Raw genomic sequence first — 18,999 nt, 5'->3', positions numbered from 1 at the left:
AAGAATGGTCATTCACAGTCACATTGGGCAGACAGAATTATTCCCAAATTTTCAGAGTCATAAAGCTAATGTTTGGGCCAACTGTGGTGGCTCATGCCTGTAATCCCAGCACTTTGGGAGGCTGAGGCGGGCAGATCAGAAGTTCAGGAGTTTGAGACCAGCCTGGCCGATATGGTGAAACCCCATCTCTACTAAAAATCCAAAAATTAGCTGGGCGTGGTGGCGGGTGCCTGTAGTCCCAGCTACTTGGGAGGCTGAGGCAGGAGAGTCATTTGAACCCAGGAGGTAGAGGTTGCAGTGAGCCAAGATTGTGCCACTGCACTCCAGCATGGTGACAGAGCGAGGCTCCATCTCAAAAAGAAAGAGAGAGAAAGGAAGAAAGAGAGAAAAGAAAAAAAGAAAAAGAAAGGAAAGGAAAAGAAAGGAAGGAAAGAAGGAAGAAAGGAAGGAAGGAAGGGAAAGGAAGAAAGAAAGAAAACACTTGTTTCATTAACAATTCTTTGCATGTGGTGAGCCCTTGTATTTGACCTATTAAATTTGATTTGGTAGCCAAATCTTAATTATGACTACCAGCATTTTCCCGATCTTTTGTCTCTGCTATTATAATACAATATTTTTAAATAAAATGTTTATGCAGTTAGGATGCCTTCTTCCTTGCAGCAACACTTATTTTGCAAATTTGCAGTTGTATTTAGGCTACCACCAGCAACTCTCTTGGCAAACATTGAGCAACTCCTACCACAGAAAATAATGAGTAGAGACAAGGTCTGCACACCTACTCATTCTGTTCTTCCATTATCAAGCTGTGGGACTCTGGGGAAGTGATCCAGGGGACATCTACAGCAACCAAAATCAGAATTTTGTAATGCTGGGAGTTGTCAACTCTTGTGAATAATAGTATCTTCTTACTAGACCGGAGGCTTCAAGGAAGCTGTGTCTTCTATTTTTCACATGCAGCCTTCAAGGTTCTAAATATGATCTGAGGTGAACAGAAGGCGCTCCCTGTGCTTCCGGGCTGGTGGAGCTGTGACGGCTTCCTGGGGATAAACTGGGAGAAGGATCCTTGTTGGGTTTCATCTTCCTTGACTTCCCCAGACCATAAATTCCTCCTTGAAATACTTGCTTCTGAGTCACAAAGTTTCTCTCCTGCTTTGCTGGCTGTCTTAGCTCAGCTGCCTTTGTGTGAGCCCACAAGATGATGCTTGAAGATGAGTTCTGCCCATCTCTCCTGACAGTGAACTTTATTTATTTATAGACAGAGTCTGGCTCTGTCAGCCAGGCTGGAGTGCAGTGACGAGATCCCGGCTCACTGCAACCTCCGCCTCCTGGGTTCAAGTGATTCTTGTGGCTTAGCCTCCCGAGTAGCTGGGATTATAGACATGCACCACCACATTTGGCTAATTTTTGAATTTTTCGTAGAGACGGGATTTCACCATGTTGGCCAGGCTGGTCTCAAACTCCTATCCTCAAGTCATCCACCCACCTAGGCCTCCCGAAGTGCTAGGATTACAGATGTGAGCCACTGCACCTGGCTGGCAGTGAACATTTATTAGTCACCTTTTGTGTGCCAGGCACTGTTGATGGTGCACGTCCAGCAGTGAGTACAGCAGATGGAAAGCCTTGTCTTCACTGAACTGAAAGAACGCCCCCTCCCCTGGGTGTGAGCCTGCTTCCTTGTTTCTGGGTCACAGGAGCAGCCTCAGCTGCTTCTTGAGTGTGCTAAGCACTGCCTGAAGACCTCGCCGGGCCCACGAAGGATGAAGGCAGCCTCTCCCCTGCGAAGTTCTTTCCTGCGTGAACCCAAGAGTATCTGAGACAGGTCTCAATCAATTTAGAAAGTTTGTTTTGCCAGCCGGGTGCAGTTGCTCATGCCTGTAGTCTTATCCAGCACTTTGGGAGGCCAAGGTGTGCAGATCACTTGAGGTCACGAGTTCAAGACTAGCCTGGTAAACATGGTGAAACCCTGCCTCTACTAAAAATACAAAACTTAGCCAGGCATGATGGCAGGTGCCTGTAATCCCAACCACTCGGGAGGCTGAAGCAGGAGAACTGCTTGAACCAGGAGATGGAGGTTGCAGTAAGCTGAGATCATGCTACTGCACTCTAGACTGGGAGACAAGAGCGAAACTCCATTAAAAAAAAAAAAAGAAGTTTATTTTGCCGAAATTAAGGACACAGCCTTAACACATAGCCTCAGGAGGTCCCAAGAACATATACTCAAGGATATATACACAGGTTTTGCTTTTGGTTTTTGAGACAGGGTCTCACTCTCTTACCCAGGCTATAGTGCAGTGGTACAATCTCACTGCAATCTCTACCTCCTGGGTTTAAGTGATTCTCCTGCCTCAGCCTCCCAAGTAGCTGGGATTACAGGTGTATGCCACCACACCTGGCTAATTTTTTTTTTTTTTTTTTGAGATGGAGTTTAGCTCTTGTTACCCAGGCTGGAGTGCAATGGCGCTATCTCGGCTCACTGCAACCTCCGCCTCCTGGGTTCAGGCAATTCTCCTGCCTCAGCCTCCCGAGTAGCTGGGATTACAGGCACACGCCACCATGCCCAGCTAATTTTTTGTATTTTTAGTAGAGATGGGGTTTCACCATGTTGACCAGGATGGTCTCGATCTCTCGACCTCGTGATCCACCCGCCTCGTCCTCCCAAAGTGCTGGGATTACAGGCTTGAGCCACCGCGCCCGGCCTAATTTTTGTATTTTTAGTAGAGATAGGATTTCGCCATGTCGGCCAGGCTGATCTTGAGCTCTTGACCTCAAGTGACCTGCCCAACTTGGCCTCCCAAAGTGATGGAATTGCAGGTGTGAGCCGCCTCGCCTTCTGGAGTAGCTGGGATTATAGACATGCACCACAGCTTGGTTTTATACATTTTAGGGGGACATGAGAAATCAATCAGTATGTGTAAGACTGATTAGCCTTTCACTGAATACACAATTTACATGTGAGATGGGAGTACAGGAATAGTCATGCCTTAGTGTGGCTCAGTTAATCTGCCTTTATTTATTTATTTATTTTTTTGAGACGTAGCCCCGCTGTGTTGCCCAGGCTGGAGTGCAGTGGCTCAATCTCAGCTCACTGCAACTCCACCTCCCAGGTTCAAGCGATTCTCCTTCCTCAGCCTCCTGACTAGTTGGGATTACAGGCGCTTACCACCACACCCAGCTAATTTTTTTCTTTTCTTTTCTTTTTTTTTTTTTTTTTTGTTTTTTGAGATGGAGTTTTGCTCTTGTTACCCAGGCTGAAGTGCAATGGCGCAATCTCAGCTCACTGCAACCTCCGCCTCCTGAGTTCAAGCAATTCTCCTGCCTCAGCCTTCCGAGTAGCTGGGACTACAGGTGTGTGCCACCATGCCCGGAGACAGGGTTTCACCATGTTGACCAGGATGGTCTCCATCTCTTGACCTCATGATCCACCCACCTCGGCTTCCCAAAGTGCTGGGATTATAGGCATGAACCACTGCACCCGGCCAATTTTTTTCTATTTGTAGTAGAGACAGGGTTTCACTGTGTTAGCCAGGATGGTATTGATCTCCTGGCCCCGTGATTGGCCCACCTTGGCCTCCCAAAGTGCTGAGATTGTAGGCGTGAGCCACTGCCCCCAGCTGTGAATCTGCATTTTTACATAAACAATAGGGCAGATGAAGCAATCAGATATGCATTTGTCTCAAGTGAGCAGCGGAATGACTTTGAGTTCTGTCTACCCATTGTCGGGCACCAGTGAAAATATGCTGTCAATTTACATTGCCAGGGTGAAATTCACTAGAAGAATTTCAGGGTAAAGATCTTGAAGCTCACAAGCAATTCATCTTGTAGCTATCTTATTTAGGAATAAAATGGGAGTCAGGCTTGCCTAGTTCCCAGCTTGACTTTTCCCTTTCGCTTAGTGATTTTTCGGTCTCGAGATCTATTTACCTTTCACGCCTGCGAGGGAGACTTTCTGATGCTCCTGTCTCTGCCATGTGCTCCCTTCTCATCTACCAACCTCTCACTTTGGTGCCCTACCGTCCCTGACCTGCAGCCTGAGTGATCATCCTAAAAGGCAAGTTTCACAAATCACTCACTGCTCAGAACCTTCAGCGATTTCCTGAGGCTCCAAGATAAATCCAAATTCCTTGACATGACAGGAGGCCCTCCACAAGCCAGCTTCTGCTTTCCTGCCCAACCCCTGCCCCTGTCCCCTCCCACCTTATGGCAGGCTCCGAAGCATGGACAGCTGGTCCCCCTACATACCTCCCTGCCTCGCTCCTGCAGACCCCTGAGCCTAGAGGGCTTCTCCCTCCCCAACCTGCTGCTAGTCTGACCCCTATTCTCATTTTAGACTCAGCCCCTTCTCCTCCTCCACCCCCAGTCCACAGCCCGGAGCACTAAGCACATGGTGTTATATTTAACTATTTACTTTTCTATCTTTTCCTGGGAGACAGACACGATGGTAATTATGTGTTTAATGTCTGTCTCCTGGGATGGTAAATCCCTGCGAGCGTGGGCTATGACTGTCTTATTCACTATTATGTCTCCGGCACAGGGCACAGAGTAATAAACACAGGTAACACTTCCACAGCGCAGTGAACTGGCCAGAAGTGTCCTGATAGCCTTTCATGTATTTACAACTTTAAGTTTTACCACCACTCAGTGAGGTACTGTGATATGATGAGATCTGTATTTAGGCCGGTCACGGTGGCTCATGCCTGTAATCCCAGCACTTTGGGAGGCCGAGGCGGGCGGATTGCGAGGTCAGGAATTCGAGACCAGCCTGGCCAATATGGTGAAACCCCATCTCTACTAAAAATACGAAAATTAGCTGGCCGTGGTGGCAGGCACCTGTTATCCCAGCTACTCCAGAGGCTAAGGCAGAAGAATTGCTTGAACCCAGGAGGCAGAGGTTGCTGTGAGCTGAGATCTCGCCACTGCAGTCCAGCCTGGGCAACAAAGCGAGACACCATCTCAAAAAAAAAAAAAAAAAAAAAAAATGCACTGTGAGCCGAGATATATATTTGGTCTTCCTCTCGTTTCCTGGCATAAAACTTCTAAAATCCTTGAACTCTGCAAAGAGGTAAACATGTTTTTATAGGCTAAAGAGTTGACTGATGACCAGGGACGGTGGCTTTGGCCTCACACAGCTGGCTCACTCCTGTAATCTTGGCACTTCGAGTCCAAGGCCAACAGATCGTTTGAGCCCTGGAGTTTAAGACCAGCCCCATCTCTACAAAAAAATTAAAAAATTAGATGGGTATGGTGGTGCTCACCTGTCGTCCCAGCTCTTCAGGGGGTGGAGGTGGGAGGATTGCTTGAACCCGGGAAGTTGAGGCTGCAGTGAATTGTGATTACAGTATGGCCCTCTAGCCTAGGCAACAGAGCAGGAACCTGTTTCTAAATGATAAAGAGTAGAAACGATAAAGAGTAGAAAGCCCCTTTTCTATCAGGGCTACCCCAAAGCACAACTCCAGAGGGTGCCATTCATATAAAACATAGTGCCACAGCCACCCCTGCTCAGGCCCCAGCCTCCCGGTTTCCCCTCTGAGGGCACCATTGCTACCAAGCTCTTCTCCCTCCTTCCACAGCTGTCTATGTGGATGTGAACAGAACATGGGCATGTCGGCTGGCAGAGAATTCTCCAGCTTGCCGTGTTCATTTTGCATCATTTTGCATCACTGGGAGATTGATTCAGATAAGGTATATAGAGTAGCCTCATTCTTTTTAACAGTCCCTAGTATTCCACTGTATGGCATAGATGTGCCGTGGTTTATTCAGCTACTCTTCTATTTAACCAGTCCTTAATGTACTTCATCAACTCCTGCTACTCTGTTTCTAAATCATTCCCTCCCTCCCTCCTTCCCTCCCTTCCTTCCTTCCTTCCTTCCTTTCTTTTTTTAGACAGAGTCTTGCTCTGTCACCAGGCGCCAGGCTGGAGTGCAGTGGCACAATCTCCGCTCACTGCAACCTCCTCCCGGGTTCAAGCAGTTCTCCCGCCTCAGCCTCCCGAGTAGCTGGGACTACAGGCGCACACCACCACGGCCAGCTAATTTTGTGCATTTTTAGTAGAGACAGGGTTTCACTATGTTGGCCAGACTGGTCTTGAACTCCCAGCCTTGTGATCCGCCCACCTCAGCCTCCCAAAGTGCTGGGATTACAGGCATGAGCCACCATGCCTGGTCCCTCCCTTCCTTTCTTCCTTTCTTTCTCTTTCTTTCTTTCTCTTTCTCTCTTTCTTTCTTTCCTTGTCTCTCCCTCTTTCTGTTTTTTTTCTCTGTTGTTTCCCAGGCTGAAGTGCAGTGGCGAGATCTTGGCTCACTGCAACCTCCAACCCCCAGATTCAAGTGATTCTCTTGCCTCAGCCTCCTGAGCAGCTGGGATTACAGGCATGTGCGACCACGCCCGGCTAATTTTGTATTTTTAGTAGAGACGGTGCTGGGGGGTGGGGAGGGGGAGGGGGCAGGTTCACCATGTTGGCCAGGCTGGTCTTTAACTCCTGACCTCACGTGATTCACCTGCCTTTCTTGCTGACTAGCTGCAAGGTCACAGGGCAAGATAACACCCAAAGAATGCACAATGCATTTCTCAAAATGCTATTTTTCAAATATAATATACCAGGTAGCAGCTACCAGATTTACAGAAGCCAGAACAAAGAACAGTTAATTGGTAACACCTTGGCCTCCCAAAGTGCTAGGATTACAGGCATAAGCCACTGTGCCTGGCCCTCCATCCTTTCCTCCCTCCCTCTTCCTTCCCTCTTTCCTTCTTTTTTCTTTTTTTGAATACAGGCTCTTGCTCTGTCACCCCGGCTCGAGTGCAGTGGTGTGATCACGGCTCACTGCACCCTTGACCTCTGGTCTTAGGGATCCTCTCCTCAGCCCCCCAAGTAGCTGGGACTACAGGCATGCACCACCACACCTGGCTAATTTTTGTATTTTTTGTGGAGACAGGGTTTCCCCATGTTGCCCAGGCTGGTCTCGAACTGCTGGGCTCCAGTGATCCCCCCACCCCGACCTCCTAGAGTGCTGCGATTACAGCCATGAGCCATTGTGCCTGGCCTGTCTCTAAATCATTTCTGTTACAAACAGTGCTGCCAGGTACTTAGTCATTTCATCACTGTTGAGCACATCTGTAGGATATAGTCCTAGGATTGGATTGCTTGGATCAAGCAGAGAAATTACTTTCTAAGGGTGGAATTTCAGACATCTGTGACAAGCATGCATGAGATATTTTTACACCGAAGTTTGGGGCATGTCAGATCCTGCTAAGAACTTTACTGTCTGTGGGGCCCTTCTCTGATATATTTGATGTTAGGGAATGATGTTCCTAGGTTTGATAGTTTGTTCTCTGAAGAGAAAAGAGAGAGCTCACTGTGGAAAGGGAGCTTTGTGGAATCTAGCCAGGGCTCACTGATTGGATTCCATCTCACCTCACTTGTAGAGAAAGACCACTCAGGGGAACAAGAGACCTGGGCCATGAAACAGTGGGTTCCCCAGTGCCCTGATAGAAAGTCTGAGAAGTTCAGGATTCAGTCCCTAAAAACATATGGACTGAAGAGTTTCTGGCCCTAGAATCACCAATCACCTTGTAGCGGGTAGTGGGAAGGTCCCTGTTATTCTTTTTTTTTTTTCTTTTTCTTGAGATGGAGTCTCACTCTGTCACCCAAGCTGGAGTGCAGTGGTGAGATCTCAGCTCACTGCAACCTCTGCCTCCCGGGTTCAAGCGATTCTCCTGCCAGAGCCTCCCGAGTAGCTAGGACTACAGGCACCCGCCATCACATCCTGCTAATTTTTGTATTTTTACTTGAGATGGGGTTTCACCATATTGGCCAGGCTGGTCTTGAACTTCTGACCTTGTGATCTGCCCAACTCAGCCTCCCAAAGTGCTGGGATTATAGGCGTGAGCCACTGCTCCCAGCCTAGGTCCCTGCTATTCTAAAATATACCGAAGATGTGATTGCTAACACCACAAATGGGTGGGTGAATGGATGGATGGCTGGGTGAATGGATGGATAGCTGGGTGAATGGATGGATGGATGGATGGATGGATGGGTGGGTGGATGGATGGGTGAATAGATGGATTCATTCACCATGAATGGATAATGAATGAATGAACGGGTGGGTGGATGGATGGATGGATGGATGGGTGAATGGATGATGAATGAATGAATGGGTGGATGGATGGATGGATGGATAGATGAATACATACATGGATTCACACATATAAATAGGTAGACAGTGATAAAACAAACATGGACTTAGGCCTGCTTTATTATTAGGTAACTTCTTTGACCTCCTTGAACTCAGTCTCTGTCTTGATAGGATTGACAATGCCTTTTTTTGGTGAGACTATAGTGACAATCAAACAGATGATGTACGTAAAGGCCCTAGTGTGAGCCTAGCACACCTTGGGTACCCATATATGGTGGTAGTTGCTATCATTTACTGTGAGTGGGCATTCTCTGGTTGGTATATATTGAAGTCTTTTTTTTTTTTTTTAGCTTTGCAAAAGCTGAGTTACACCTTTTGTTTGACCTTGCCTTCAAAAGGATGACTCTGTAAGGTTGGAGCTCTTCTGCCTTCTTTCCCTCCCAGCATGCACGGTGGGTGACACTGGGATGCCTAGCACACTCCCAGCATGCATTTCACAGGGCAGGATGTCTGGCAACACACATTTCTCTCCAGGTCAGGAAAGCAACCTAGAATTCACTTACATTTATATTAAAATAATACATAAATAAAGGAAAGAGAAGGCCATAACCCTCAGACTTTGGTCTTCTGGCTAAAGTGTATTTGCAAAACAGCACACAGGTTGCACCTGCTGCCCTCTAGAGTAATAATGAGGGTGGGTGGAGATGCATGTGGGGTAGCCCATTCCGGTGGGCTTGGGTAAATGAGGACACTTATCAGAGGGGTAGCTGCTACTCCCCACGTGGTTATGGAACACTTCTCTCTTCAGCCTTTGCTGAGTGCCAGGCAGAGGCGCTAGGTCCTCTGTAGTGTGCAGTGACCCCGGGAAACCACAGACATTCAGGACCCTGGCCGGTAGCTCAGTGCTTGGCTAAGGGGGTCAGGCTTGCCAGGGCCAGGCATTAGCAAGCCCAGGCCTGACCTGCCAAAGCAGCTGTGTTAAGCCTCAGAATCTTCCACTGGGCAATGGAATCTACGTCACTTGACTCCTGCCAGCACCCCTCCCCCCAGCCTGGGGGAACTAAGTGTTCTCTCCCCTGTGTCCCAGCGGCACTTTGTTCCTGCAGCTATTAAAGTACTCACTGTTGGCTCTAAATACATCTCTCCTCCTTCCAAAGCATATTCTTTTTGTTTTGTTTGCTAGAGATTTTGTGCAATCTCAAATTCTTTGTTAAAATGGCCCTGGCGTTTACATGATTTTCTGTCTATGAGATTAGAGTTGAAAACATAAATTGGTGGTTTGGCATCCCAATGAGTTCTTCTCTTTAGATAGAAAGAGTTGTGGAAAGTCAGGCTTGTCCAGGCTTGCCCTCACTGTGGGCCCTGCCCTTGACTCATGCTCTCATTCGTTCTGCAGTCAGCCAGTCATTCAACAAACACTGAACTCCCACTTTTGTACCACTATGCTAGGCACTGGGTCTATCTGGATGAAAAGGACCTTAGCTATGCTTTAGAGACCAACACGATTGGTTATCTAGCTCTAGATTTTGCTGACACACTAAAACCTATTATTTTGTTTTGTTTTGTTTTCTTTCTTTTTTTTTTTTTTTTGAGATGGAGTTTCCCTCGTTACCCAGGCTGGAGTGCAATGGCACGATCTCGGCTCACCGCAACCTCCGCCTCCTGGGTTCAGGCAATTCTCCTGCTTCAGCCTCCTGAGTAGCTGGGATTACAGGCACGCGCCACCATGCCCAGCTGATTTTTTGTATTTTTAGTAGAGACGGGGTTTCACCATGTTGACCAGGATGGTCTCGATCTCTCGACCTCATGATCCACCCGCCTCGGCCTCCCGAAGTGCTGGGATTACAGGCGTGAGCCACCACGCCCGGCCTGTTTTGTTTTCTTGAGACAAGTCTCACTCTGTCTCCCAGGTTGGAGTATAGTGGTGTGATCTTAGCTAACTGCAGCCTTGACCTCCTGGGATCAAGTGATCCTTCTGCCTCAACCTCCCAAGTAGCTGAGACTACAGGCACATACTACCACGCCTGGCTATGGTTTTGGTTGGTTTGTTTGTTTTTGTTAGAGATAGGTTTTTGCCATGTTGCCCAGGCTTGTCTTGAACTCCTGGCCTCAACCAATCCTCCTGCCTTAGCCTCAGAGTGCTGGAATTACAGACTTGAGCAACCACACCTGGCCAAAACCTCTCTTTTTATGGCATAAGAAGTCAATTTAGGCCAGGCATGGTGGCTCACACCTGTAACCCCAGCACTTTGGGAGGCCCAGGTGGGCTGATCACTTGAGGCCAGAAGTTTGAGACCAGCCTGGTCAACATGACGAAACCTCGTCTCTACTAAAAATACAAAAAAATTAGCCAGGTGTGGTGGCACATACCTGTAATCCCAGCTATTCAGGTGGCTGAGGCACAAGAATTGCCTGAAGCTGGGAAGCGGAGGTTGTGGTGAAATGAGATTGTGCCACCGCACTCCAGCCTAGAAGACAGAGTGGTGAGACCCTGTCTCAAGGGGGAAAAAAAAGAAGTCAACTTACAGGATTCCTTTCTGAACACAATTTCCTAGAGGTTTGAGACCATCTCTATTTTTTTAAAATAATATTTTTCACTTTTAATTGAGATTTTTAAAACACATTCTACTTTTAAAAATCCGCAATATCTATTTACTCACCAAAAAATCTGTATAAGGCACTGTGCCTACAGTGAGGTTGAGGGAAGCACAAGGAAAACACAGTGTCCCTCCCTTCTAGAAACCTAAGTCTAAATAACAAGTCACGTGTAGACAGAAACTTGGCCTCTTATTTCACTTGTGATTGCAAGTGGTATTTGTCTGTTCATTCAATCGTGTGTATTTTGGACACGTGCTATATGCATAGGCTCTGATAGGTGCTCTGGAGCCTGTGGAAGAAGTCTCCCATGTGCCCCTGACTTCCAGGCCCTAGGGAGATAAGGAAGTTCAGAGTCAAACAGAATAATAGGCCACAGTGATTCCTGGCCAAGGTGCCCAGCACCAACGAGCCTCCTAGTGAAGACTCTGCAGCTTCCGAGGAATGGGAAGGCCTTAGGGAAGGGAAGGGGGATGTTCCAGGCCAGGGGAAGGGCACAAGGAAGTTTGTGTTAGGAATTTCTCATCAGAAACTGAGATGTTAGAACATGCACCTATTAAAATCCCCTAAAAAAAAAAAAAAGAAAGAAATTGAGATGTGACAAGGGGGAGAACTGGTTCCAAACCATGCCCACCACAAGGCAGGCCTGGGAACGGGGCCAGGAAAGGGTGGGATGTGATGTGGTATGTGATGGTCTGTGAGGCTGAATCTGCTGCCTTCAGGAGGCCACGCTTTCTAACCTGTTTCCCTTCCTCCCCTCACTCAGATTGTCTGCTACTCATCAAGGTGGCACGATGCCCTTCACACTCCACCTGAGGTCCCGCCTTCCCTCTGCCTTAAGGATTTTGATTCTACAAAAGAAACCAAACATCAGAAATACATCCAGCATGGCTGGGGGTAAGTGGTGCCAGATACTTTATAAAAAAAGGAAAAAAAAAGAAAGTTCCTGGAAATACCAGCTGTGTAGGGTCCCCGAACTCCTGAGACTTCTAGATTCTGCATAGGAAACAGAAAGTAAGGACAGAATGATATTAGCTCTGGTCACTACTTAACTTCCTAGAAGAAACTGGAACCTTGGACCAGACTCAAGGTGTGGAAACTCATCAGATGGGTCTAAAGACACCCAGTTCTGATTGGTCACTCAGCCCCATCCAGAGAACCACCAGTGGGCTCAGATGATGAAATGTGTTGTCCCTCCTGGGAAAAGTTCCCCAGGCTACACTGCAGTTTAGTTGGATTTTGATTCAGACCAATTCTCCCTACCCTTGACTGGTCTTATTCTCTGGGCGGCACCTACCTCCCCACCGTTTCCTGGGAGTGACACCAAAGGCTCTAAAAGGTCCTGCAAGAGAAAACAGATACCAAATTTGTTATTGACCTAAGTCCAAGCAAAATTTCACTTTAAAAAAGACTCTTCTGGTTATAGTATAAGTGCCCAAGAGAAAACTATCAGCACTGTCTAAAGCACTAGTGTGGGACCATTTTCCTTTAGTTTATTTATTTATTTATTTATTTATTTATTTATTTATTTGAGACGGAGTTTTGCTCTTGTTGCCCAGGCTGGAGTGCAATGGCGTGATCTCGGCTCACCACAACCTCCGCCTCCTGCGTTCAGGCAATTCTGCTTCAGCCTCCTGAGTAGCTGGGATTACAGGCACGCGCCACCATGCCCAGCTAATTTTTTGTATTTTTAGTAGAGACGGGGTTTCACCATGTTGACCAGGATGGTCTCGTTCTCTTGACCTTGTGATCCACCCGCCTTGGCCTCCCAAAGTGCTGGGACTACAGGCGTGAGCCACCGTGCCCGGCCCCCTTTAGTTGATTAACCTGTCTGGCCTCTGTTGCCATATATGGGCTAACAGCGTTAACTGTTGTATAACAAAGCACTCTTAAACATAGTGGCTTAAAACCATAATTCTCACAATTCTATAATCAAGGCTGGTCTTAGCAGGGCGGTTCTTCTGTTCCATGTGGTGTCTTGGGGCTAGACCATCCAAGATGGCTTCTTTCTCACATGCCTGGTGACCAGTGGGATGGCTGGAACATCGGAGACTGGCTGAACAATTCTTTTCCATGAAGCCTCTTCAATAGTGGTAGCCAAACTTCTCTACATAAGAGCTCAGGACACCATGAGACAGATTCCAAAAGAATAAGTCCGAATACCCAAACTCATATCAAGCCTCTGCTGGCGTCACACTTACTAATGTCCCATCTGCCAAAGCACATCACACAGCCAAGGCCAAAGTCAATGGGGAAGGGGCTACAATCGGTGTGAATACCAAGGAGCATAGTTTATATAAACTGGTGAAAAGTAATTGCAGTTTTTGCCTTTTTTTTTGAGATGTAGTTTCGCTCTTGTTGCCCAGGCTGGAGTGCGATGGCATGATCTCAGCTCACTGCAACCTCCACCTCCCAGGTTCAAGTGATTCTCCTTCCTCAGCCTTCTGAGTAGCTGGAACTACAGGCGCCCATCACCATGCCTGGCTGATTTTTATATTTTTAGTAGAGATGGGGTTTCACCATGTTGGCCAGGCTAGTCTTTAACTCCTGACCTCAGGTGATCCACCCACCTTAGCCCCCAAAAGTGCTGGGATTACAGGCATGAGCCACCATGCCTGGCCCAGGTTTTTTGCTATTAAAAAAAAAAAAAAGTAATGGCAAAAACTGCAATTACTTTTGCATCAGCTAATACTGTATATACATAGAGAGCCACCAACGTCGTAGTCTGCAACAACCTCTCATATAAGAGCAGTGAACACCAGCTAAACTCCAGGTTGACGACTGCTTGCTAGGACCCTGGAAAGGCAACAGAGCAGAGCAGCCAGGGCCTTGGAGCCTGAAGGGAGACAGCCTGGGTGCGAGTCCCAGCTTTGCTCCTTACCAGTGGCAGAGCTGTGGACAAACTGTGACCTTTCTTTTTTTTTTTGAGACGGAGTTTCACTCTTGTTGCCCAGGCTGGAGTGCAATGGCGCGATCTCGGCTCACCGCAACCTCCGCCTCCTGGGCTCAGGCAATTCTCCTGCCTCAGCCTCCTGAGTAGCTGGGATTACAGGCACGCGCCACCACGCCCAGCTAGTTTTTTGTATTTTTAGTAGAGACGGGGTTTCACCATGTTGACCAGGATGGTCTCGATCTCTCGACCTCGTGATCCACCCGCCTCGGCCTCCCAAAGTGCTGGGATTACAGGCTTGAGCCACCGCGCCCGGCCAAACTGTGACCTTTCTAAGCCTCACCTACACAATGAAAATCGCCTGCCGGATGGGACTGTCGGGAGGGGCACCTGAGTGATTCCTGCTGTGGTGAAATGCTCCTCAAGGAGAGAAGCTCATTTTACCAAACAGCTGGAAAACTCCAGCTTGGAGCTGACTTCTGGGGGCTTTCAAACGGATTAGGAATGATACAGGGTGTTTTTTCCTCTCTCTTGTCATTCAGTTAAAAAAAATGATTTGGGGATAAAAGGACACAGAGAAATTACCAATTTCTCTCTACAAAGAAAAGTGTCATTGCCTTCCATGGAGCCCAGGGGACTGGGGGAGGCGTGAATCACGACAGACCATAAGGAATCCTCCAAAAAGGTGAGGCCCCCAGAGGCCACCATCCTCTTCAGAAAGAGACCATGAGGGTTTCCGTTCTGTGTCCCGTTACTAATGAGGACAACTTGGGGACTTTTCTATTCATCTCCAGCCATGGAGATGAACAAAACCAAAACACAGTGCCCTGCAGAGTTCATTTAATTAAAAAGGAAATAAGCTTTGTGGACATTAATACCATCCTAATTTATTGTATTACAAATCCAATTTGGGCTGGCCTCGGTGGCTCATGCCTATAATCTCAGCACTTTGGGAGGCCTACGCGGGCAGATTGCCTGAGGTCAGGAGTTCGAGACCAGTCTGCCCAACATGGTGAAACCCCATCTCTACTAAAAATACAAAAAAATTAACCGGGTGTGGTAACATGTGCCTATAATCCCAGCTACTCGGGAGGCTGAGGTAGGGGAATTGCTTGAACCGGGGAGGTAGAGGTTGCAGTGAGCCAAGATCGCACCACTGCACTCCAGTCTGGGCAACAGAACAAGACTTTGTCTAAAAAAAAAAAATCCAATTTGTTCTCACAAGGGGCTTTGGCGGTTAGAAGAAGCAAGTGGGTAGGGAGGGGGAGGCCTCTAAGCCAGCTGAATCCTCTCCCACCTCGCTCCAGATAACTTTTAGAGGCATGCCGGGCTTGCCTGAGAAGGGTATCAGGTTCTTTGGGCTTTCAGCAGCTGGGGATGTCTCAAGTGACCTCATCTAGAAAGTCTGCTTGTAGAATTGGCAGGCACTGTAGCATCTGCAATAATGAGCTCTGGGCACCACGATTTGAGGGAGCCCGTCCTGGACATTCCCAGCAGATGGTTACATCTGTTTCACTCCACAGTCCCCATGGAGGATGGCGCTGTCCTCCTAGGGAAACCCAGTGCCCTCAGCCCAACGGAGGCCACTCCCTGATGAAATGAGACGAGCCCAGCAGGCACCCGTCTCAGCTTTAAATGCTGGCTATGCTGTGCAGCAGCTGTGTGACCCTGGGAAAGTCACTTCATCTCTGTGAGACTCATTCTCCTCATCTATAAAATATAGATAATTACACATGCAAATGACTTGGCACTGGAAGCCCGGCACATAAAAAGCACTCAGTAAATACTAGCCAACCAGATTATTGCAGGAGAGAAAGGGACACGGGTTGATAGAGCAAATCTGACAGGGTAATTGTCCCCAAGGGTATGTCTCCAATAGAGCATAATTAATTATTATTATTTTTTGAGACAAAGTCCTGCTTTGTCACCCAGGCTGGAGTGCAGTGGCGTGATCTCAGCTTCACTGCAGCCTCTGTCTCCCAGGTTCAAGTGATTCTTCTGCCTCAGCCTCCCTAGTAGTTGGGATCACAGGCATGCACCACCACACCCGGCTAATTTTTGTATTTTTAATTAAGATGGGTTTTGCCATATTGGCCAGGCTGGTCTCAAACTTCTGACCTCAAGTGATCCACCCATCTTGGCCTCCCAAAGTGGTGGGATTACAGGTGTGAGCCCCCATGCCCAGCCCAATAGAGCATCATTATGATAATTATGTTTTTCTTTGGGATGGTCTTAATTTTCGAATATTGAGAAAAGCACACAGAAGCAAATGACAAGCACACACAGCTCTGTCACCTGGAGACAACTGTGATTAACTTGTCATGTCCTTCCTTCTAGTTCTAGTAGGTGTTCTTTGGTGTCTGGGCCTTCATGGGTTAGGTATTCATTGTAGTCTTCACTGTCTTATTTGTAGCCCTCTGTTTAGAGAAGGCTTTCCAGTTATTTGAAAGGACTTGGTTGTTGTGATCTAAGCTGTTTCTGCTTTAAGGGGCACCCCACGCCCAGTAACGCTGTCATTCTTGCAGACTCGTTAGAGGTACGGCTCTGATGGTCTTGGACAAGATCTAGGAGAATTCTCTGGCTTACCAGGCAGAGACGCTTGTTCTCTTCCCTTGCTTTCTCCCAAAGAATCTCTCTCTCTCTTTCTCTGTTTTGAGCCACCTAAAGCTGGAGGTGGAGTGACACAGGCACCCCTGTAGCCACCACCACTGTGAGTGTGCTGGGCCAGACCTGAAGCCAGCACAGCACTGGGTCTTACCCAAGCCCTGCTGTAACCACTCCCTGGCAACTGCCTATGTTCACTCAAAGTCATGGGGTTCTGCAATTAACAGGAACCAAAACCAGCCAGGCCTGGTTTTGTCCTTCCCTGCAGGGCGGTGAGTTCCCCCAGGCCCTGGGTGAATCCAGAAGAACCGTCTGGGAGTCAGCGACTACAGCCGAAACCCTTAGATGTCTACCCGGTGTTCTATTGTATTGCAGCTGAGCTGGCACAAAAATCACAAGACACAGTCCTTTCCATTCTTCTGTCCCCTTTCCTTCTGGTTCTTTGACTCATTAATTTTACAAGAAGGAGAATATGTCCAACACATTGTTTCATTACCTAGTATAGTTCCTTTAATGACATGTCACAAACATCTTTTAACGTCATCATTACATACTGCTGTAACCATAATTTTAAACATCTGTACAGGATTTCATTGAACAATAACCTCAGTCCCTGCTTCCTGAACACTGAGGTGCTCAATCACTTACATACATTACCCCTCTGAGGTCTCTTGGAGGTAGGTATGCCATCTTATAGATGGGGAAACTGAGGCTGAGACATGCAAAGCCATGGCCCAACGTCACACAGCTGGTCAGAGGCAGGATCAGGATTCAAGCCCGGGTGTGTTTACCACCGAAGCCAAAGGACTTCCGTTGTGGAGGAAGGCTGGCTGCCCCCAGAGGAGGTCACAGGGTGCAGGGGGAGGCCTTCTCCTGTAGCTCTGTGAACACTGTGGGCCTGCTCAGGCAAGAATCTGCCCTGAAAACAGATAACTCAAACGGCCAGTAAGACATGAAAAGGCAGTCAGCCACACTCGTGGTCAAGACAATGTAAATTAAAACCACAGGGGATACCACTACACCCCCACAAGAATGGCTAAAAGGAAAAAGGCAATACAAAGTATTAGAGATGCTCACATAACACCAGTATGAGTGTAACTTGGTAGAACCACTTTGGAAGACTGCTTGGTAGTATCTATTCAAGTTGGACATGTGTTTGTTTTACTGCCCCAGAAATGCACATTTATGTACCCCAAAGTTCATGTTTGTGGCATTAAAATGTTCATGGCAGCACCATTTATAGTCCCAAATTGGAAACTGCTCAGATGTCCATTAGCAATAGGGTTGAGTAAATACTCATTGTGTGAGTATACTAGACAGCAGAGAGAATGAACCATTGTTAAATGTGACAATATGAATGAATCTCACAGTATGTTGTTGAGTGAAAGAAGGTAGGCTTAAAAGACACATGGCGTATGATTCTATTATATGAAGTCCAAGAACAGGCAATAGTAAGATGTGGCGCTAGAAGTCAGGACCGCTGGCTGTCGTTCCTTGATCTGGTTGCTGCTTACATGGGTGCATTCATTTCCTGGAAGTTCATCAAGCTGTAGGTTTGTGTGTGTTTGTTTGAAGCCTACACTTTTCTGAGTGTAGGTAATGCTTCAATCAAAATTTATATTAGGCTGGGCAGAGTGGCTCACAGCTGTAATCCCAGCCCTTTGGGAGGCCAAGACAGGCAGATCACTTGAGCCCAGGAGTTTGACACCAGCCTGGTCAATATGGTGAAACCCCGTGTCTACAAAAAATATACAAAATTAGCCAGGTACGGTGGCAGACACCTGTAATCCCAGCTATTCGGGAGGCTGAGGCACGAGGATTGCTTGAACCTGGGAGGCGGAGGTTGCAGTGAGCTGAGATCGCGCCATTGTACTCCAGCCTGGGCAACAAGAACAAAACTCTGTCTCAAAAAAAAAAAAAAAAAAAAAAAAAAAAATCAGAAAATGTCTGCCAAGAAGCAGCTGACTGTATATTTTTCCCTTCTCTCACCCTTCCCAGAGCTCCGACCAGCCAGCCTGGTGGTCCTGCCCAGGTCCCTTGCTCCAGCCTTTGAAAGATTCTGCCAGGCCAACACTGGTCCTCTGCCCCTGCTGGGCCAAAGTGAGCCAGAAAAGTGGATGCTGCCCGCTCAAGGTGCCATCTCAGAGACTAGGTAAAAAGCCTGGGTTACTGTGGGTTGAAGCTTGCGAGTGTCCAGGTGCTGTAGCCAGGTGCCTCTGTCATCAGGGGCCTCTCTGACCAGCCTCAGGGACCCTCAGAGTGCCTGGCACAGGGCCTCACTTGTGACTGTCACTCAGGAACGAGCTGCCCTCCCCACCGTTCTGACCCCTCCCCCTATCACTTGGCCCTTGCCCTGGCTAGGATCTTTGGGATCATGGAGAAATTCCAGCCCTGGATAAATCCCACTGGCTCTGCCATCTGTCTCCTCCATTGCCCAAGCCAGAAACCTGCCTGCAGAGAATTAAGAAGAAAATTAAAAACACTTGCATTACCAACACCCAGAGACAGACATACTGTGTATTTTCTCCCAGACTGTCAAACTGTAACCTATCTAGTAAATGGCCCCACTGAATCTGCAGCCGTGTACCTCTCCCGCGTGTCCACATTTCCCATGGCCCCAGCACAGACCCGCATCTTCCCTGACCTGACCCTAGTCTCATCCTCTCTTCCGCGGCCCTGTCTTTGTCTGCTCTCCCAGCAGAGTGACTTTTTCTAATGCTAAACTTGATCACGTGACTCTCCCCTTAAAACTCCTTCCGACCAGGTGCCATGGCTTGTGCC

At 47.8% G+C, this 18,999-nt stretch overlaps 1 protein-coding gene across 6 annotated transcripts in view; it reads left to right on the top strand.

Annotated features, from left to right (window-relative positions):
* DGLUCY (D-glutamate cyclase) overlaps positions 1–18,999 on the top strand; it is a 105,635-nt gene that overhangs the window by 34,315 nt on the left and 52,321 nt on the right. For 3 of the 6 annotated variants that reach the window (XM_010350573.3, XM_074393475.1, XM_010350575.3), the window contains 2 exons: positions 11,491–11,621; positions 18,217–18,370. In XM_010350573.3, the coding sequence (XP_010348875.1) occupies positions 11,519–11,621; positions 18,217–18,370 (257 nt within the window). In that variant the 5' untranslated portion in view covers positions 11,491–11,518. Of the gene's footprint in view, positions 1–8,479; positions 8,582–11,490; positions 11,622–18,216; positions 18,371–18,999 lie in introns of all 6 variants that reach the window. The other 3 variants (XM_074393473.1, XM_074393474.1, XM_010350572.3) reach the window with 2 other exon arrangements.

Source organism: Saimiri boliviensis, chromosome 2 (assembly GCF_048565385.1).
Source record: "Saimiri boliviensis isolate mSaiBol1 chromosome 2, mSaiBol1.pri, whole genome shotgun sequence".
Lineage (NCBI taxonomy): Eukaryota > Metazoa > Chordata > Mammalia > Primates > Cebidae > Saimiri > Saimiri boliviensis.
Note: the sequence above shows the minus strand (reverse complement) of the source record. Positions and strands in the feature narration are given on the sequence as shown.